The following is a 22,468-nucleotide window of genomic DNA, read 5'->3' as shown; positions in this document are numbered from 1 at the left end:
CACAGAGGCAGGCCTTCTATTTGGCCAAAAGTATACCAATTCCAGGGAGTCATGCTTGTCCCAGGGATTCCAGGTATCAATCATCTGCACTAGAAATACTAAATGCAGATTCCAGGACCCCACCTGGGAGCCAGTGAAAGAGGATTGCAAACCAAAGTTTAAAAATCTCTACTCTACCATCATCAGAAAATCTATAAATAATAAATGCTGGAGAGGGTGTGGAGAAAAGGGAACCCTCCTACACTACTGGTGGGAATGTATTTGGTGCAGCCACTATGGAGAACAGTATGGTGATTACTTAAAATACTAAAAATAGAATTACCATGTGATCCAGCAATTCTATTCTTGGGAATATATCTGGAGGAAATACCAATTTGAAAAGATACATGCACCCCAGTGTTTAGAGCAGCCATGACTTGGAAGCAATCTTAAGTGTCCATTGACAGATGATTGGATAAAGATCTGATACACATATATATTTAATGGAATATTACTCAGTCACAAAAAAGAATGAAATAATGTCGTTTGCAGCAACATGGATAGACCTACAGATTATCACACTAAGTGAAGTAAGTGAGACAGAGAAAGACAAATATTTCAGGATATCACTTATATGTAGAATCTAAAAAAAAGTATACAAATGAACTGATTTACAAAACAGAAAGAGACTCATAGACATAGAAAACGAATTTACGGGAAGGAGAAAGGGAAGAGGAGATGGGATAAATTAGGAGCTTGAGATTAATAGATACACAGTACTATATATAAAATTGATAAACAAGGACCTACTGTATAGCACAGAAAATTATATTCTGCATCTTGTAATAATCTATAATGAAAAAGAATCTGGGAAAGATACATACATATATAAATATATATAAAGTATATAACTGAATCACTTTGCTGTACACCTGAAACTAACACAACATTGTAAATCAACTATACTTCAATTTTTAAAAAAAGAACCATTAGTCTAGACCTGTGGTCTCCCAAATAGGGTGCCCACATCTCATGTAATACATAAGACAGTACCATTGGTCATGGGAAGAGAGTATAAGAACTTCTATGTGCATAATGCCACCTGCAATTCTGGACGCCTTCCTAAGACTGGAAGCTCCAAACCACAAAAGCATGAACAGTGGGGCCAGCATTGGTATACGTTTTTTTCCAGAGCATTGTTATGTACTGCAGTCTACTCATGAATGGGTTTGTGGATTCTGCTATTTATTTTTAACTAAACTAAAGCTTTTCTTCAGGATGAGCCTTTCTTTAGCCATCTTAAAATGTAAAATGGTGATCAACCAATCAAACTTAGAAAAAGTCAGCACCCCAAACCCCTCAAAATTTAAAAATTATCCAGAAGACCAAAATATGGGCTTATATCCAACCGGCATCAATGCTGAATCTCAGCTACGTGTATAGTCAGTATAAAGCCATCATGATTAACAAGATTAAGAAACTGAAACATTATAATTAATAAACCTTTTTAGCAAGAGAAAGAAGTTTTGTGCTGTGAATAAAGTAAAAAAAATTCAACTTTTTAATTTCATCTTTATCTCATTATTTAAACATTTCTATGTGGGTATTTTTATAATAATTCACTCTATATGATAACAAGTATATAATTTATAAATAAATAAGTAAGCACATATGATCAGTGCATGTCCAAATTCTTTGACTGATGGCCACATGGGATAAAAGGCCATACAGCTTCTGTCCCAGCTCGAAACTTTCATGAAGCTAAGTCTCCCCCTTTGACTTCCTGATCAGTTTTGAGACTAAGTAACCTGATTCTCAGTGAGTCGTGCCATCAACAGTGAAAAAACTCCCTCTTACTAATGTATTGGCAGGACTTTGTCTTGGAACCTCAGAAGAAAAATGCAACAGATTGGTCAGACCTCCTCGTCCCAGGCATGAAGGAATTCTGGGTTCTGCAACCTGCTTTGCATATACTGCCCCAGCAGGCCACCGCAGATTCTGAAGCCAAGTCCATTCTGACAGTTCCTGGGACACCCCGGCAAGTGCAGAACCAGGCGTGCCTATCAACTTGGTGACATGACAGTCACAGGCAATCGTCCCTGAGCTCCTGAGTCTCGTGTTTTCCATTTCCATCTGCTGCTACTGCTTCTCTTCCTGCCTGAGCCACTCACTCCCTGTGACTCACACTGCGAGTAGCCTTGGGCCCACTACCTTTGAAGACCTGGTTTGGCCTTTTCTTCAGTTTTTGCCCTTGGCCGACCTCATTTCATTTTCAAATTGCATGCCACTTTGGCACCCGAAATCCATGGCAGGGACTGAGGTGATTCCTTGGGCTTGGAGGGCTCACAATGAACTTGCCCGGCTCCCATCATCCCTATACAGAGGGCCAATGATGGTATTATATTGAGTGGGAAAGAAGAGAGCCGAGGACACTTCTCAGAGTCAGCTCCATGCCCCGGTTAACGACTTCTTCACTCTTCCAGACCCTAATAGGGGCAGGGACACTCCTTGGCCAGGAAGAAGATGGTACAAGCAAAGCTGTCTGCCAGAATCTTTCTATTTGGTTCTCTGCTGCCTAGTTTGCTGTTTACAGCTTGTAAATCTACAGCTCAGACTCTCTGTTCTTTGTCAAGATGAGAGCACACAGAGAAAGCTGGAGACAGGACAGGAGAACGTTCATGGGAGCTGGTGACAGACGCCTCTTCTCCGGTTTGCTTTCCCCACCGCTCCATCCTGAGGCTTCCTTATTGCTGTTTGTATGCCCCACCCTTTGGCCACAGACACCTCACCTACTCCAGATCGCCTGACTGCCCTCTAAACAGGCCTCCCACTTTGCCCCGGGTGGCTTTCTTGACTTAGAACTCAGTCTGTGTAAGTTGGTAAAGTAACCACTCACATTTTCTTCTCTAAGAATCCCGTTTGTTATTTACCTACAGATTCCTTGTTTTAAAAGATTACGTTTATTAACCTATTTGCGGGTCATATTGTTATCCCCAAATTAAAAAAAATCTAAGATACAAGTGACTAAACACTAGACAGACGAGGGGAGGGTTGTCACTGCCAAGGGATGATGGGTGCCTGTGGCACTACCTGCAGGTGGGAGAAGGGGAGGCAGGGGAATGTCCACCCAAGGCTCTGCTCCCCGCTGCTGAGAGCTGGCGCTTGGCTCTAGATTTCCATGCTTCCATTCATGCTCTTTGAAACTCAACCGCACTGTTGGCTGTGATGCACTTATGTTTGAGATATATATATATATATATATATATATATATATATATATATATATATAACTTCTGTTATATTGTTTGGGTTTTTTGTTTGTTTGTTTGTTTGGGAGAGGGAGGTAATTAGGTTTATTTGCTTATTTTTTTTTTTTTAATGGAGGTACTGGGGATTGAACCCAGGACCTCCTGCATGCTAAGCAAGCACTCTACCACTGAGCTATACCCTCCCCACCCCATGTTTGGTATATATTTATAATGCAAATAGGGTCACAGGGTTTTAAAGCTTAGTATAAAACCTTAATCTACATACACTCAAATTCAGGAGGCCTGTATGTGGTAAGAAGGTCTAAGGTGAGGAAAGGTCATTTCTTGTTAATTCAATCTTAATTTTAATAAGGCATCTCTTAGGATATATTACACAATGACTATTTCAAGCAAGTTTTATTATTTTTGTTTTGTTTATCTGGGACACCAAAATCATCTTTACAGTAAAGCACATATGACATGCTAATAACTGTAAAGAAAGTTCCACATAAGCATAAAAATTGACTTGCATTAAACTATTTCCTTTAGAAGCAACCTAAACATCCATTGACCAATGACTGGATAAAGAAGGGGTGTGTGTGTGTGTGTGTGTGTGTGTGTGTGTGTGTGTAATAGAATAGTACTCAGCCATAAAAAAGAATAAAATAATGCCATTTGCAGCAACATAGATAGACCTGGAGATCATCATACTAAGTGAAGTAAGCCAGAAAGAAAAAGAAAAATACCATATGATATCACTTATATGTGGAATTTAAAAAAAAAAAAAAAGGACACAAATGAACTTATTTACAAAACAGAGACAGACTCACAGACATAAAAAACAAACTTATGGTTACCAGGGGGAAATGGGGTGGAGAGGGATAAAATGGGAATTTGAGATTTGCAGATACTAACTACCATATATAAAACAGATAAACAACAAGGTCCTACTGTATAGCATGGGAAACTATATTCAATACCTTGTAATAGCCTATAATGAAAAAAGAGTATGAAAAGGAATATATGTATGTATAATTGAATCACTATGCTGTACACCAGAAATTAACACAACATTGTAATTCACCTATACTTCAATAATAAAAGAGAAAAAATATTTCCTTTAGGAGCTGAATTTTGGATATGCTTTACTAAAAATGAAAAAGATATAACACTGAAATTAGGACCCTGAAATAATTGTCATGGTGTCGAGCATTAGAATGCAGTCAAAGTAACACAGAATGAACTATTAAAGTCTAAATTCTGCCATTACTTCTTATGCAAAACTACTGAAATTAGCAGAACGGTTGTGAACAAAGCCAAAGAAATTTTGTCTTTACAGTCATCTCACCTGCGTGAGAAAAGTGCTTCTTTTGGACCCTCAAATGGCTACTTTACTTACCATTTGGAAGCTTTAGAAGAATCTAAGTTACCATCAATTGGAGTCGTTAACACGTGGTGGTGTACAACATTTAAATACTTCTCAATGTGAATCTGTTACAGAAAAGTGAAAGTTTAGGCCATTAGAGTGGACTTAAGATCCTCAGCTAATTTACTCCACTTCATGAGGTTTACCCTCTGAATGGTGTAATAAAGCCAAAAGACACAACATGCTACGTGTTTATTACATGCCTGAGGTATCATTATGCATCTCAAGGCCAAATTACTTTATCCCAAAAAGCATAATAAACAATTGAGACTCAAAGCTTAAGTGACCTGTAGCACTCATCGCAAATTAAACTGCACACCTAGCCAGGGAAGCTCGCTATGCAATACAGATGTGGGGTAATGTCTTTCTCTTACAGGTACTTTAAGCAAGCATCTGAGGAACGAGTCTGGCCTTTAGGTAACAGATTACTTAAAATGGCCAACCCAAAGACTCCAGTGGGGTCCAGCCTCTCCCCATCAGGTAATACAGGACAACGGCATGCTTGTCTGATGGGGCAACAGGATTTAGCACCTCTCACAGCCCCAGGAGCTGAGCTAGGAAGCTAATAACATGGTAGAGTGGAAGTCGGAAACAACAGCAGAGACCCGGATGGTTAGAGGTCTAGAAGATGTAGATGGTCTTTATTTGGCCCCATGTGCAAATAGATCCTTGTTCTATATATGATAGTCATCCTCATCTGAAGATTGGATTCTCGTGTGCCCTTGGATCTGTCTGTAAAGATGAAGTGCCTACCTACTTTATTTCTCTGTTTCCAAGTTGGTATATTTCTTTTACATTTCCCATGTGATGGACCAGATTACAATACTACGAAAGTGACTAACCTCAAAATACAGAAGCTATTAGGGAAAAGTAAACGTTTATTTTTGAGAACCCCAGGGAATCTGACGGAAGCTCCCTGCAGTGTATTGGTATGAACCTTTTTTGTCAGGCATACTGTGGGGCTGATAGTAGCTATTGTTAAAATCCGAAATTCTTTTTATCAAACCATGCTTGAGGGGTTATCACTGCATAGTCAAATACTATCAATGCCTCAAATTCTTTGTGGAATGTGACAGGACGTAAATCAATCAACCAATCTATCAGTTAATAATTGGTTTTTAAAAGGGAACAGAATCGGGAAGCTGCTGGCCAACGAAGCCCACCTCCACGACAGATTTCCACAGGGGCCGGTGAGAGCCACAATTCTCTTCTTCCGGAGGAAACTTTGTCTCCTTCCAGGATCTTATTTAATATCTAAAGCTCTACTCACCTTTAACCCCATTTCAGTCCTTTTGATTGCCGTTTCAAGATTCTGAATGTCTAGAGTCTCGCCTCTTTCCTCAGGTGAAAATTGGGTTAATTTCTCCTTTAATTGATGAAGATCTTCATGGACCTGGTGGTAGAAAAATATAAAATATCGAAAGAATACATACACAATCCACCTAAAACAGTTTTTTTTTTTTTTAAGTTTTTAGTTTGCTTGAATTGCTAGGGACAATAAGGTTGATTTTAAGCATGGTATTCATTAAACAGGACTGTCTTTATGGTTCTGAGATGTGTTCCATTCTATCTGGATCTTCCCACTTACTTCTCTGAAGAAGCTGTTCTGTAGGGGTGGCCTTAATTTTGTTTGATGGAGTCAGAAATGAAAATGATCAAATGAAGAAAGAGCAACATCACATTATTCCTTTAATGTGTTACTTTAATTTACATTTTCCTGGGAAAGGATGAGCACCCTCAGAATCAAATGGGCATTAGGAAATGAGACAGCTCAAGACTCTCTGCATTCATATTAGAAAGCAACCTTCAACAGATAAATACAGATGGCACCAATTATTGTATGGGCTGCTGCCACAAGAGAAACATTTTATTATGCAAATTTATGAACAAAACACCTGTTACCGCAATAGCCACACCACTAACAATCTGCAGACTGGGTTGCTAAAGGCATTTGGAAACAGTTACCTTTTCTCTGTTAATACAGCTGGACCTACACAGTGATCCAGCCTATGTTATTGATTATTCTCGAATATTCCCGAGGAGCCAAGTATTCAAAAGATCAGAAGATTTGCATCTTTTCACTGATGGGCATCACAGCCTGGCAGACACATCTGGTCACTTCACAAATGATCGTGTAAAGCCTTCGAGGCTCACAGATTGAAGTCTGAACACACCTAATGTCTGCTCGGAGGCACTGAGGATGAAGAGGTACTGCTTGCGATTGTTTTGTCCAAGTTTCTGCTGCAACCTGATTTGCTATCTGTGGTCCAAAGACATTTGGAAAATACAAAGAGGCAATTCTAGGCCAAGCCCACTTCCGGGCTACCTCTCAGAATAGAGGTGAGAATAAAATGAGTTTAACTGTGTAAAGTACTTTGTACAGGGCCAGCCACATAGGAGGGCACTGAACAAATGTTAATTCTCTTCTTCTGAATTGTGAAGCCCGGGGAAATGCCTTGCTTATAACTTGCACTTGGTAAGTGCTCATTGATTCGAATTGCTCTCAGCCTTTCTCAAGAGTTTTTTACGTTCCTTGCCAGATAGTTTAATTGCAGTAGAGACAAGTACTGTAGGAAATGTTTTACTAGACTTGAGAGAAAAGAGATTAAGTCCTAAATCTCCCTTCTTTCTTCAAATAGATCCCATCTACCACATTGAAATTTTACATGTCACTCATCATCTCTGTGATCATCAAATGCATTTCCCACTTGGACGAAGGTTATTATTTTGACAGTTTAGGGACGGGGCTGCTTAATAAGAAGCCCTTGAAAGATTTAATACAGAGGAGATTTGCTCTGGAATTTAAAAGAGCCATGCAACCAGGCTCCGGATTGTCAAAAGCAGTGTCATAATTCCATTTTATTCATCTCGGCGAAAGATAGAGTGTGGCTGAGTCATGCTCATTGCCTCCCCATTCATTTTTATGTCATATACTCCTGGCAAACCAGACAGAGGGATTGATGGGAAAGACAGGGGGTAATATTAAGCTATCAATTAGCAACACTATTTCCAAGGTTGGTGTCTATGCACAATTGTTGGGTTTTTGAAATACGATTTCCAAAACTAATCAAAAAGCTCATTTGATTGCCAGACTTGATAATCCTTGTTGCATAAACATAGGTTTAATATTTGGGTCAAACAAATAGTTTTAAAGTATAAAGATACCACATTCTTATTAGTAAAGTATAAAGACAGAGCCTCTAAGATTTAACAATAAAAGAAAACGTATGAGAAACTTCCCAGTTACCACCGCACTTCTTCCAGACTGTTTCACAAATGTGCTGTGACCTGTTTAAGGATCAGCACACACTGGATTTATTACTTTGGGTGAGTTACTTTACCTCTTTGTAGTTTAGTTTCTTGTTCTGTAAACTGGAACTCAGAATAATACCTGCCGACTAGAGTCGCTGTTAGGAGACAGTCCATCTAAGACCTCAGCACGGGGTATGGCTCTATTTCAGTTATCAGAATGATGATTATTACTATAGCAAAACTTCACTACTCTGATTTGTTGAGGAAAGACCCAGCTACAATTGTAAAAGGTAGACTTTTACAATTACAGACTTGAGAGTGAAAAAATCAAGTAGCTAACAAAATGCTGCCTAATCGAGCTCCAGGTGGAGACGGTAATCATATTTCCTGAACCAGAAATGAAAATGTGGGTTTTGATACATGATCTGATTGGGACAGACGATTCACAATCAGGACTACCCTGGAAAATACAGACATAGAAAGTACATCTTTTCTTAATGAGTCACAGGAAGAGCACTGATTATTTGTATTTAAAGATTGTTCTCTTAAGTATTTTAGATATTTTCTCAAAATACTATTTTTAGTATTAATTTGTGCCATCTATTATGTTTTCTAAGTAATAATAATGTTAGTCCAGCTGCATCCATTTTTGAACAGAACATAAATTACTGGACACTGAGTTAATGAGTAGATCGTTATCCAGTCACCTAAGATCTATGGGCCCAATCCTGTGATGGTTCAAGTTGGATATCCAAAAAGTCGGCTCGTAACAGTGAAACAAGGCATATCTTGTTGCCAAGTAGCATCACCCTCAGAGTTCTAGTTAACAATGGAGTAGTCTTGGTGAAAAAGACAGCTTAAAATTAATTTTTCCTTTCCTTTCAGCAGCTTAGAGTAAAAAGCAGGGTAATCTTAAAAAGACACAAATACATGGGCAGAAGACCTAAACAAGCAATTCTCCAGTGAAGACATACGAATGACCAATAGGCACATGAAAAAATGCTCAATATCACTAATTATCAGAGAAATGCAAATCAAAACTACAATGAGGTATCACCTCACACCAGTCAGAATGGCCATCATTCAAAAGTCCACAAATGATAAATGCTGGTGAGGCTGTGGAGAAAAGGGAACCCTCCTGCGCTGCTGGTGGGAATGCAGATTGGTGCAGCCACTGTGGAAAACAGTATGGAGATTCCTCAAAAGACTAGGAATACACTTACCATATGACCCAGGAATCCCGCTCCTGGGCATATATCCAGAAGGGACCCTACTTCAAAAAGACACCTGCATCCCAATGTTCATAGCAGCACTATTTACAATAGCCAAGACACGGAAACAGCCTAAATGTCCATCAACAGATAACTGGATAAAAAAGAAGTGGTATATTTATACAATGGAATACTATTCAGCCATAAAATGACAACATAACACCATTTGCAGCAACATGGATGGACCTGGAGAATGTCATTCTAAGTGAAGTAAGCCAGAAAGAGAAAGAAAAATACCATATGATTATCACTCATATGTGGAATCTAAAAAAAAAAAAAAAAAACAAACAGAAGAAGAAGACAAATGAACTTAAATATACAACAGAAACAGACTCATAGACGTAGAATACAAACTTGTGGTTGCCGGGAGGAGGAGGGTAGGAAGGGACAGACTGGGAGTTCGAAATTTGTAGATACTGACAGGTATATATAGAATAGATAAACAAGTTTATACTGTATAGCACAGGGAAATATATACAAGATCTTGTGGTAGCTCATGGTGAAAAAGAATGTGACAATAAATATATGTATATTCATGTATGACTGAAAAATTGTGCTCTACACTGGAAATTGACACAACATTGTAAACTGACTACAACTTAAAACAAAGACACAAACACATACACAAACTAAGAGTATTAAAAGAGTAAGATATCAGACCTAATAATAGCTGACATCTACTGAGTGTTATACTTCATGTGTTATCCTATATTTTAATCTCTACGAGACTCCTAAGAGGGAGTTCATGTTATTACCTTCATTTCATACTTGAGGAATCTGAGATTTAAAGTAGTTAAGTGCAAGGTTAACCCGTGCAAGGTAACACAGCTCGTTAAGTGGTGGAACTATTCAAATCTATCTATGCAGTCTGGATCCAAAGATTTCATGCCTTACCATTAACCAGTACATGCATAATATCCACAAATATACAAATGTATATTTGTAAATACACAAAGCTAAAGGTTGGTGAAAGTTCAGGGAAAAACGCAGGAGTTAAATTTCGAAAGGAGCAAAAAGAAGCAAGGGAAGACTTTCCTTTTATACCAGGACTGATGGATTGAAAAGGTTTAAGACGATTGCTTGCATTTTCTGTGTACATGAGTCTACCCACAATGCTCATCTTTAGTCAGTTTCCACTCTATAACGTGAAATAATAATAGTACGTATCTGATAGCTTTGTTGTAAGGGTTAAATGAGTTAAAAAAAACATAGCACTCAGAACCGTGCATGATACCTGGTAAATACTATGCTAGCTTTCATTTTTCTTTGCAATTATATAACAGTTTATAGTTTGCAGTACGATCTGAAGTAATAGCTCTCAAACTTGAGTGTGTATGAGAGTCATCTGAAAGGCTTGTGCCTCGTTGAGACACAGACCAAGGAGAGATTTGAATTAAGCATCTCTGCTTTAATTATTTAAAAAAATACATACATAATATATGTATAAAGAAACTATTTGATTGCCTAGGCTAACAGTAAAGGAAGCCCACTTTACAGTAAAAACCATTACGTATCTTGGGGGAAGTTGGGTCAATTTAGAGTCAGAGGTGGTTCTCATCTAAGCTATGTATTCAACAAAAGAGAAAAACTGAAGTCCAGAGAGGTGAAGTGACTAGCCCACAGTTACCCACCTGGCAAAGACGTTGCCAAGGTCAGACCTCAGTATTCCAACTTGCCTAGCTAAGCATCTTTTTCTCTAGATGTACTGCCTGTTGGGAGCCTGTGTGAAGGGAACTGATCACAGCTCCAGGTCAAAGTGGACCCACGTTGGCATGTCTGAGTGTGCTGACACGCTCACACAAATTCAGGTCATAGGGGAATAATAGAGCGGGTCTTACACATTTCCTCAGTATACATATTCTACATAATTCCAGGGAGAATTTTATACTGTATCGAGATCAGCCTCAATATAACCAGGTTAACATGTAGACTCTCCTTCTCTGCACTTAGTGTGTACAAAGTAACCCTTTCAAGCAAGCGAGGATGCTGATCAATATGGGTATGACTATTCTTAGCTCTTCCCAAAGAGAGGTCTGGCCTTTGCCCTTGGACACTGGGAGGTGATCTCTAGGCCCCTGGAGGGCCCTGCTTGATAGTGGTATCTTTTATGATAGGGGCTTTCAGCCATGCTGTCAGTCCAAACTCTAGAGGAGTTAGACTGAAATCATTAGTCTGTCCTCTGGGAAGGACTGAAAACTAAAAGTCAGCCAAATGGGCAGTGTGACCGAGCCCCAATAAAAACTCTGGATGCTAATATCTTGGGAAAGCTTCCCCAGTTGGCAATAATCTGTGCATGTTGTTACACATCATGGTTGGAAGGAGGTAATGCTCTCCATGACTCCACAGGGAGAAGATGGCAGAAGCTGCACTTAGACCCCTCCTGGATCCTGCCCTAAGCATCTCTTCACTCGGCTGATTTTAATTTGTATCCTTTTGCTATAATACCACGATAATTGTAAGCATGGTGCTTTCCTGAGTTTGAGAGTCTCTCTAGCAAATTAGCCAATGTGAGGTGGTTGGGCCCCCCAAATATGTAGAGAGTTGATCTGAAGTGAGGTTGGTTCTAGGGACCCTGAACTTGTGCCTGGTGTCCAAGGGAGGGCAGTCTTGTGGGAACTGTTCCCTCCTCAGATTTGGCAGTTTGGCTAAACTCATTCTAGGGTGATGGTGAAAGCAAGGATACTAAAGGGTGAGGTAAGAAAACTTGGGTATGATTCATAATGGGGAAGTCTATGAAATTGGTGAGTTTAGGGGTCTGTACTTTGGAAAAGGTGAATTAAAAGAGTCTTCCAGATGGGAGGTAAGAGACCAAGATTCTGGCAGGAGATAAAATTAGACCCATTGCGGATCTGAGTGAGAGTCCTGATAGAGTGACCTTAGGCAAATTACTTCAAGCCTTAGTCAAAGAGAGCTAAATATGAGTTAAAAGTGATGATATATGTTAAATGTTTTTAAAATATCACATGTGAAAAAACAAAATGGTTTTAACATTTTCAAAACATCTGAGTGTAACTGTCACAAACTGATATATACTGGAGGAGTTAATAGTTTGTTGATTTTTTCGCCCTCAGAATAGAAAAAGTTATTTCCCTGAGTTTTTTTTTTTAAGCCACATTTCTATACTCAAAACTTTAACTTGATTAGCAAGACTTTATCTTTAATATAGTTCCCCATGTGTATGTTCCCCAGCAAGGGACTTTTATTTATTATTTTTAATTCAGATATAGTTGACATACAACATGTTAGTTTCACATATAAAACATGATTGGATATTTATACATATTGCTAAATGATCACCACAATAAATCTAGTTAACATCCATCACCACACAGTTACAATCTTTTTCTTGTGATGCGAACTTTTACGATTTACTCTTAGCAACTTTCAAACATACAACAGAATACTATTAGCTATAATTACATGCTGTACATTACATCCCCAGAACTCATTTATTTGCAAGGGACTTTTAGATCCAAAAAATTGGGGTACTTAAGAAAAGCAGTTCATATATTTCAATTTCTCCCCAAATTTCTTATCACTTCTCCGATGTGTCTGATTTGTATCTTACTTACTCCCCCACATCATGGATTCAAAATTTTCAGAACATTAACATTTAAAGATGGTGCCCCATTGTAAGATGAATTTTTCCAAAGTAAAGGTCCTGGGTGGGGCGTACGGTCCTGGAGTTTTACCAGAGGCAGAATGGCCGTGCTTCTGAAGCTCAACCTCCAGGGTCAGGCTCCGGAGGTGTGTGAGGCTGGCCGGCGAGATTGACAAATTTGGGAGTCCTCTGAGGGGCGCTGCCCCTCGCGTGTTGGAGGCCGGCTGGGGGCGGCGCTACAAGTGGATGGGCGCGAGTGGACGGGCGCTGCTGGGCCTCGCTCCAGGGGTCTTAGCTGGGCAGGGCCAGGAGAGGCCCATTTCCCACCTGGATTAAGATGGATCCGATGGGGTCGTGGTTTTCCCTCTCCTGGGCCATGCCTGGGGCCGGGCGGGGCTCCCCGCCTTTCCTCGCAGGCGCGGTCTCTAGGCTCGGAAACCCTCCGCGCAGCGAGCTCGTTGCCATGGCAACCCCACGCGCAGCGCGGCCTGGTCCACGCCGGGAGCGGAAGAGGGGGCGGGAGCGGGGGCGGGGCCGGCCGTGCCTTCCGAGAACGCGCCTGCCTTGCGCGTCTCCCCCGCGCGCCGGCGGCCGTGGTGCCGCCCAAGGCGGAAGCGGCTCCCGGACGGAACCGGCTCGCGGGTGCAGCGATGGCTGCTGGCGTGCCCTGCGCGCTCGTCACCAGCTGCTCCTCCACCTTCTCCGCAGACCGGCTGGTCCAACGTGAGTAGCGAGGCGCCCGGGCCCACCTCCAAGCCCCCCTCCGAGCCTCGGCGGGCGACAGTCCCAGCACTGCGGCCTCCCTCGGGGCCTCTGTCCCCGCCGCGGGCCCTGGACACTTCTCCTCTCGGTGGTGGTCCGAGGCCCCTCGGGTGCCCCGCACACGCGGTCGAGGTGCCCAGTCCCCCAGGTGTCCACCCCTAGCTCCTACACTCGCTGCTTCTCTGGTTTCTCGGCCCACCGTTGCGTTTCTTCCAGCATTTTCTGTGAAGTGGGACTAATCGCTCCTCCACCCAGCCCGGGGCTTGTTGTGGGCAACCTTTGAGGTGAACCGAAAAGGCGCTCTGGAAACTGTACGGAGGCCCGCGAGTGTCAGGTGCAGGAATCGTGGTTTATGTTCCCAGCCCTGCTCCTGAAGTGAAGAGTGTGGTTCTTGGCCACCCCTTGATGTGTGTACTAAAAGGCTAAGTTAGCCTTGTACCCTCCACCCCGCAGTTATTCACAGCCGTGCCTTCCTCCTGAGGCTACGCCCTCCGTCAGCGAGTTTTTGGTTATTACTGGGCCCAGTCTCTCTGACTCTGGACCTTCATCGTGGTTGTCTAACGAAGTAACATAGGCGGGCGAGGAGACCAGCGTAGAAGAGAGAGAATAGGACTGAGTCATAGGCTCAACTCCTCCACTAAAGGACTCTGCGAAGTTGATTATAACTCGGGACTCCTGTTTTAAATGCGTGGCTTTGAGTCAGAGCCGGGATGCTCAGCTGTAACGTAGTAAGCACACTTAACCTCTGCCCTTTAGTTTTCTTATCTGAGAAATGGTGATAATTTTCACAGGATTGTTGTGCTTAACCCAGAGTAAACAGTCGATAAGTGGTACATACTGTTATTCAAGCACATTGTCTCTCTAAGCCCTCAGTTTCCCAATCCTGAAAGTGGGTCACATGAACCCAGCTCACAGGATTCTTTGAAGGACGGGTGATGTGACGTTTTGAAAGCATTTTGTAAACTGTAAAGCATCATGGAAACTGTAACTTTTCCCTGTCATTTTTTCAAATGACAGAGTTAGGCAGGATGTCCCTCCAGCACAAATACTCTATAACTTAGTTATCATTTGTGATCACTTAAAAAGTTCCTTGCCAGGGTAAAAGTTAATTGCAACACTTACCGAGTGCTCTGATTATGTCATTTCTTACCTCTGAGCAGTGCCCCTTCCTTTTTTTTTTTGTTGTTTCATTGTAAAAGTAGTGCATAGCCAATTAAGTAGGATTTAACATATGGAGAAATGATGTTGGCCCTGGTCTCATCAGCCAAGCACAAATACTGTGTTAACATTTCTGTGCATTTCCTTCCAGCTTTTTTTTCCAAGGTGTAGGTTTTTAAAACTTCGTAACTGCATTTCATATGTAATTTTTATCCTGATTTTTTATATATAACATTAAAATATATTACTATATTTTAATATATTGTATTTTTGTTATATATAACATAACATAATTTAACATATTTTAATGTTATATTTAAAAATTTAAAATACTAAATACTAAACCTTAAATGTTTGTATGAATATATCAAATATATTTGTATATTTGACATACAATATTTCATAATTTTTCTCCTGCTGTTTTTCATTTACCATTACATCATAAGTTAGTTTCCCTCAAATATTACATCTAGTGAACATATCAGTATTTACTCAGAATTCTTAAGATTCTTGGTGTATTTAACTGTCCAGAAGAATTATATGCATAACTGATATATGAAAGTCCTTTCAAAGCCAGTCTCAGAGATGTTTAAGTTTTCTTACGGCTGTCATGTGCTTTAAGGATCGGAATTGGCAGACACGGTCACTTCCTTGAAGGAGCTGATTACCTGTGGTTAATGAACAGTACCACTGTACTTTGAAGTAGATTAGCATGATTGGGAGTAAGATTAATTCTGTAAAATAATCCACTTTATTTCTATTCATAAAATGCCTCTTGGATAACTTTTGTGGTGGTTAAAATTTGATGACCTTTCTTTTGTGACTTCATGTGATGTGGTGAAAAATAAGAGCAGTCAGTGAAGAGATTACTTGAGTGAGAAAAAGTGAACTATAAAAGAGGGCTTTCTTCATTTCTTCCAGGTTTACAAGTAGGGTAACCACGGATAGCTTTAGAATGCAGTATTTGCTGAGCATTCATTCTGTTTTATCTTAAAGATTGAATTAATCACAAATCAAGTCTAATTCTGGCATAAAAGATAAAGATTACTATAATGAATGATTTTAAGTGTTCAGTGACATTAAGCCATAGTCTGATTTTGGATTGAGTCTAATTTACCCTTTTGGGAAGATTTGGTTTCCTTCCATATGTCAGGAAGAAGAACCTTTAGGGTTTCTCCAGTTTCTCTTTCCTTCAACTTATGATCTATTTTACCGCTTTTAACCAACAGCAGGGAATATTTCATAACCAAGAAGCCAAGTTTATTCATCAACTTGAAATAAAAGTCAGTAGGCCTCTACTATGGATAAAGTGTATGTGTGAAGTTTGTAAGAAATTTTTCATTTTTGTCACTCAGAGACCTTATCTGCAGTATTGTGGGTAGATGTCTGACCTTAGATAAATGGGGCATTACCAGTGTAGACTTTTAAAGGGACGTGAAGGCTCAGGATGCTTGTGCAAGGCTGTATGTGGTGTGACAGCAAGTGTTAGTACCCCCAGGCCAGATCGCCCTCACATATGTTTATATGAATGAACATTTTACTTGCATTCTCAAAAAGTATATTCTGATATTAAGAACAGAGCTGGTCTCTTTGGCAGTTACAGTACCCAGAACGACCACTAAGATACCATTCCTTCCTTCAAGAAGAGTGTAGTGAAATTGTGCGCTTTACTTGTGAAAATATTAAAATGTAGATAACCTAGCTTTTAACATCTTACTCTTCTTTTCCTAGAAGGAGCCTTAGATAGAAAAATCCCATTTGGTTTTAATGTATGTGATGCTAACGTAGCAACCATCAGCCATTTAGGTTCTATACCTGAACATTTGGAGCAGACTTTTATTTCTTCTAGTGAAATGTGGGGATCTGGAGATATTATAATCATAACAAGCATTTATATGTATGTCAACACTCTTCCCAAACATGTTTTCACATAATTCATTTTGGTCCCTGTATCCCTGTGCTTTCGTGAAGTCAGGTTTTCCGCCGTCTGTAAATGGAGAAACTGTGGCTTGGCAGCACTAGGTGGGTTGCCCAAAGTGCTCAGCTGACAAGTGCTGGAGCATATGCTCACCTTCGGGATTCGTGTGCACGGACTGTGTGAATGAAACGTGTTGGAATTCCTTAGCAGTCACAGACAACTATTTAAATTTAAGGTGATGGCGTTGGTTCTAAAAGAAGATTTTAAAATATGCTTGCATTTCCGTTTAGAGTGGTTGAGGTCTTAATTCTGAGTGAAGAAAAAAAGAAATCCCTGTCCACAAGACCTGTATTCTAAAATGAGCATTTGCATGGCTGGGTTATTTTCTCTTGACTGGACTCAAAGTAGAGACTATATGTGTGTGTGTGTGTGTGTGTATATATATATATATATATATATATATATATATATATATATATGTCATTCCTGTGTAGAATTAACATCAAAAATAAAAGATTGCTCCAGATCATCTCTAACATCCCTTCTAGATGTAAAATTCTGTTATCACTTACTTATTTTTGTTTTAGATTATATAATGCTGCTTAAATTTTCTTACATTTTTTTTTTTTGAAAACTGAAGAATCAAGCCCCAGTTTCAAGTTGCGGTAGACACTTCATTTGTAGTAGAGGATTTGACACTTTGTGTTTGGAATTCAGATGCATTTACTCATGGAAGCAATTGCTGGTCCTCAGGTTTCTAAAAGTGCGGAACCAGGTAGCTTGGTTATATGAGTAAACCAGGCTTCGGGGAATTATACGGGCAAAGCCAGCCATCAGGATGATGTTGCTGCTTTGGGAAACATTCATCCTTCTGTATGACTGGGACTTTGCTTATAGGTCAATCAGACTCCTGTACTTAAACAAAGATCTTAAAGTAATTTACTGAGGAAAACATTCTTATTTCAGAAGTAGGGGCTACTGTACAGCTCAGCCAGCATTCTCAAGCAACAGGATAGAGATGAGAGCTTGGGTCTTTGAATGTGCTTTACTCTGTAGCTGCTTGAGGTATTCTGAGTGGAGCCCTTTAGTTCACCCTGGGAATAAGTAAGAATTTTTGCCTAAGCAAAGTTGCTTATTTTGTTGTGGTCGGAGGACTCTGCCTTTGATGGGATTGTGTATTTCCAAGTCTTTATTTTCTTCAAAGGAAGAAAGATTGGGCAGCAAGATTTAACCACGAGGGCCTAGAGTTGTCATCACAGAGGGATTCATGAAGTGGTCAGACTAAAGCAGTGATTTCACACGGTAATGGGGGTGAGGGAAGAACTCTGATTTCTTTTTAACTGTGATCCTTAATATAGTTCAAATTTTTGAAGTAATATTAAAAGAAGGCTCAAGATTTTTATCTTTATTAAAAGAGGGATGTTAAGTCATCAACCTAAGAATAAGGGAAGGAATAAATACAAGTTTACATTCTCTCCAGACCCAAAGGGACTTAACACATTCGTGTTGTCTTCCTGTGTGTGTGTGTGTGTGTGTGTGTGTGTGAAATTAAAGCTCAAAGAGGTTGTGGTTTTCTAAGATTGTTCAGCTCATAAAAGCTGGGGAGCCAAGATTTAATTCTAGTTCTTTTATATATGTGAAATATGATGAACTTCTTGGTGACAGAACTGTAGGCATTCAAGGTGAAATTAGGGACAGGAGAGAGCACAGTAGAAGATTTTACTACCAAAATGAGAACTTTAGGGCTCAAAATAAGTTTACACTTTTTCTTTCATGGTAATTGGAGCCTTAGTAGATGAACTATGACAAGTTAATAATAAATGAAAACGCCTCTTTCTTGGTTCCCAATTTGTTTTTTTTTTTTTAATCCATAGAGAATTTCTTTGAAATCTTAGACATTCTTTAGCTGTGGTTGATGAGTTAAATGATTATAAGGTTTTTGTCTTCCCGACAAATGGCATTCCAATAAACGAGGGTGGAGAGCTGGAGGAGAGACAGCAGTGGCGAAATACTGCGCATCAGCCCACGTTGCACAAAACCACGTATGATACAGAGAGTATTGTGTCATCCTGGAGGGTTCTGAGTGCTGTCTAGACTGAGACCTTTATTTCTGGACCATCTAACTGCTTGTTTGTGTGTAGCCAGAGGTAAAAACGTCTAGAAACTATGCCTTGGTCATTTGGTTTATAAACAACTCGCTACCTTTTGCCCTGTATAATTCCTCAACAAAAAGTGACAGTAAATAATGAAATCTGATATAAAACCATTTTTTTTAAAGGTTACTGTGTGAAAATTGTTTTGAATGTGTCTGGCAAGAGTGGTAATCTGGACACAGCGTCATATTTATGTTGGAGCCAGGGCACACAGATACCCCGACAGCCCTCTAACCCAGGCTGAGGTGGGTGAGAACAGAGAGGACAGTTGTGAGACTCTTAAAGAGCCTTTGTGATGTTTTAGGTTCAGTAACAAATAGCCTTTTTAGAGTTGGATTGTCCACACAGCCCTGAAGGCTGGTTCCACACACAGGTAGGGTAACGTGTTAATGTGCCCGGATCAGAATCAATGTGCTCAGAGCAGGAAAACGTGACCGTTTGGTAGTAAACCGCGCTGCTAAACTGACATAATAGAGTGGCCATTCTGGGTGAATTCTGCTGGGGCTGTTCAGGACTTTTGTTGGGGGGAAATGTGGGAATTGAGCACTGAGTTCTGCTCTTCCTAGCTATCTGACTTTAAGCAAGTTCACTTTTCATCCCACAGATCGTTACTGAGGTCTTCACGTGTACCATCATTATTCTAGGTCTCTTAAACCTGTGGCCCAGTCACCTCGTCATAAAACCAGGGCATTATCTCCCAGCTCCCATGCTTTTTTAAGCAGCTTTACTGGGGTGTAATTTAAATACCATACAATCCACCAGGGGGTTTTAAGTGTAGACCATTTCTGTCATTCTAGAAGGAAACCTACCTATTAGCAGTCATTCTGTGTTCCCACCCCCCCTCTGGGCAGCCGCTGGTGTACTTTCCCTCTCTATAGAGTTGCCTTTTCTGGACATTTTACGTAAAAGAAATCACGTAAGAGGGGGTCTCTTGCGTCTGGCTTCTTTTACTTACCTTGATGTTTTTGAGACTCATCCATGTTGCATGTATGGATGATCCATCGTATGGCTAGACCACATTTTGTTTATCCATCATCTCTCGAGAGACATTTGGCTGTTTCCACTTTCTGGCTATTATGAATGGTGCTGTTATGGGCTTTGTAAGAAACTACTGTACTATTTTACAAAACTGCCAGACTTTTTCAGAGTGGCTAAATCGTTTTACCATTCCTATCAGCAATGTTTGAGGGTTTCAACTTCTCCGTATTTTTCGCAACCCTTGTTATTGTCTGTATTTTTTATTTATAGCCATTCTAGTAGAGATGAGGTGGTATCTCATTGTGGTTTTCACTTGCATTTCCTTGGTAGCTAATGATGTTGAGAATCTTCTCAGGTGCATATAATCCATTCCTATATCATCTTTGGTGAAATGTCTATTCAGATCTTTGGCTCATTTTTAAAAAAAATTGAAGTATTGTTGAATTACAATATTGTGTTAGTTTCAGACATACAACAGAGTGATTCAGTTATATATATATTTTTTCAGAATCTTTTCCATTACAAGATATTGAATATAATTTCCTGTGCTATACGGTAAATCCATGTTGCTTATCTATTTTATGTATAGTAATTTGTATCAGTTAATCTCGTACTGTTAATTTGTCCCTCCCCCCACTCCCCTTTGCTAACCCTAAGTTTGCTTTCTATGACTTTTGTATATAGATTCATTTGCCTTATTTTTTAGATTCCACATATAAGTGATATCACATAATATTTGTCTTTTGCTGTCTGACTTCCTTCACTAAGTATAATATTCTCTAGGTCCATCCACGTTGCTGCAGATGGCAATATTTAATATTTTTTTATGTCTGAGTATTATTCCATTGTATGTGTCTTCTTAAGCCAATCCTCAGTTGACTGGCACTTGGGTTGTTTCCATCTCTTGCTTTTGTCCATTAAAAAAATTTGTTTTGTCTTCTTATTAATGAGTTCTAAGAGTATATTCTGTGTTTTGGATACAAGTCCCTTATCACATATGTAACTTGCAAATATTTTCTCCCATTCTGTGGCTTATCTTTTGGTTTTCTTGATGGTATCATTTGAAATGCGAAAGTTTTACGTTTTGATGAAATCCAACTTATCAGTGTTTTCTTTTTCCATGATCCTTTGACCACATGTTGTCCAATCATGATTCTGCCCTTCTTGAAGGACCTTTTGGATCCTGGGATGTTGGATCTGTTAGCTTTGTGATATTTTACATCAGACCAAGCTTATTTTCAGTATTTGAATACAGGAGTTACAGAATAAATGTTCTTCATTAAATTTACTCTGTTTTGGAAAATTCATCTCAGACATGTTTACCTTCTTTCAGAGTAAGTTAGCATCTGCTGCAGATTCTGTTGTCAGCCTGAGAAGTCACTGACCTTTTTTTGTGAAGTTTTATTACTTAATGCTGATTTGTGTATGAAAAATTGCCATTTGAATATAAAAGTTATTTTCATCTCATAATTGTCCTGTTTAGGCTTATGTGTTCTTTCTTCCAGAAAAGCCACCATTTATAAATTATTTTCAAAGCATCAAAGATTAATTGCCAGGTAATTTTTATGGTTAAAATAATTAAAGAATACATTTGAGATGGATTTTTATCAGAGAGAGATTTTTCTCAGATGCAAATAAAAGGCATTTATATCTGTGGTGGGAGGTTATGATGCCTGGCTGTATAAGGCAAATTTCAGTTCTGTGAGAAAGACTAAAACCAACTTTGCATTCCACAACTTTTATTTTATTTCATAAATACAGTTACGTGAGTTCCGCAAGTTCTTTTGCTTTAGATCAGGGTTTCTCAGCCTTAGCACTGCTCGCATTTTGGGCTGAGTAATTCTCTTTTGTGTGGGGCTGTCCTGTGCATTGTATTCACGGCCTCTGCCCACTAGGTGCCGGTAACACCTCCCCACTTGTGACAACCAAAAATGTCTCCAGAGGTTGACATGTCCCCCGGGAGACAAAACTCACCTCCTGGTAAAGAACTACTGCTTTAGATACACATCTAGAACTTGAATTTTGAATAAATAGGTAATAGTAATGAAATTCAAAGAAGATCCCTCCTTTCCCCCCCAGATACGGGCAGAAATTGTCCCTCAGCTGTGCCACTGGGATTGCTAACGTGGTCTTTGCATGCAGCCCATGGAATTAAGAGGCTGATGGTTCCTCCTTGGCCCTCAGAAAGCCCTTCTGCGTACTCTTCCTCCTCTTCCCGCCAGCTTCTCCCTCTGTGTTCTTTTGCGCATGGTAGCCTGTCACTGTGTCACGAGGTCTTCTAAGGGCAAACAGACCATGAATCCCCCCTCCCCACCACATCCCCCCCGTCCCTGATTATTTTAACATGAGGTGCTGGTGACCAGTCCCAGGTGGCTAGTGGGAGAAAGCGGACTTGAGGAAAAGGAGGAGGACGGGGTTGGATTTCCTCTGCTTCCACTTTGAGAGCTTCTCCGCTGTGATCTCAAAAGCCCCAAAGCATGTGAAAATGTGAATTTAGAGTGGGACCAGAGAGAAGGGGGGCGGGAGGAAAAGGTAATGAAGTGTTGTAAGCAAACCAGAATTGCTGTACTCCTGTTAAAGCAGGGGATGCTTCAACTCAGTCCCCTCCTCTTCTCAGCCACTGAGTCCTGCTCCATGGAGGGCTCTGTCACATATACTGAGACCAATACTGCGTGCACTTGAACCAGGAGGCTGCAGGCTGATTACTCAGAGAATCGCTGAT

The 22,468-nt window shown here is 40.1% G+C and overlaps 2 protein-coding genes across 4 annotated transcripts in view; one reads left to right on the top strand and one right to left on the bottom strand.

The window, feature by feature from the left end:
- LOC105093283 (IQ domain-containing protein H-like) overlaps positions 1-13,228 on the bottom strand; it is a 33,824-nt gene extending 20,596 nt beyond the window's left edge. Inside the window, exons 1-3 of the mRNA XM_031452901.2 lie at positions 13,105-13,228; positions 5,924-6,046; positions 4,627-4,718 (exon numbers count right to left, since the gene is read on the bottom strand). Coding sequence (XP_031308761.2) covers positions 4,627-4,718; positions 5,924-6,046; positions 13,105-13,155 — 266 coding nt within the window. The 5' untranslated portion in view covers positions 13,156-13,228. The remainder of the gene's footprint in view (positions 1-4,626; positions 4,719-5,923; positions 6,047-13,104) is intronic.
- A 137-nt stretch (positions 13,229-13,365) lies between these two features.
- The window catches only part of AAGAB (alpha and gamma adaptin binding protein), a 56,349-nt gene continuing 47,246 nt past the window's right edge, over positions 13,366-22,468 (top strand). For all 3 annotated transcript variants that reach the window (XM_031452899.2, XM_031452900.2, XM_031452898.2), the window contains exon 1: positions 13,366-13,500. In XM_031452899.2, coding sequence (XP_031308759.1) covers positions 13,428-13,500 — 73 coding nt within the window. In that variant the 5' untranslated portion in view covers positions 13,366-13,427. The remainder of the gene's footprint in view (positions 13,501-22,468) is intronic.

Source organism: Camelus dromedarius, chromosome 5, assembly GCF_036321535.1.
Source record: "Camelus dromedarius isolate mCamDro1 chromosome 5, mCamDro1.pat, whole genome shotgun sequence".
NCBI lineage: Eukaryota > Metazoa > Chordata > Mammalia > Artiodactyla > Camelidae > Camelus > Camelus dromedarius.
The sequence above is the reverse complement of the archived record's forward strand: the minus strand, read 5'-3'. Positions and strand labels throughout refer to the sequence as shown.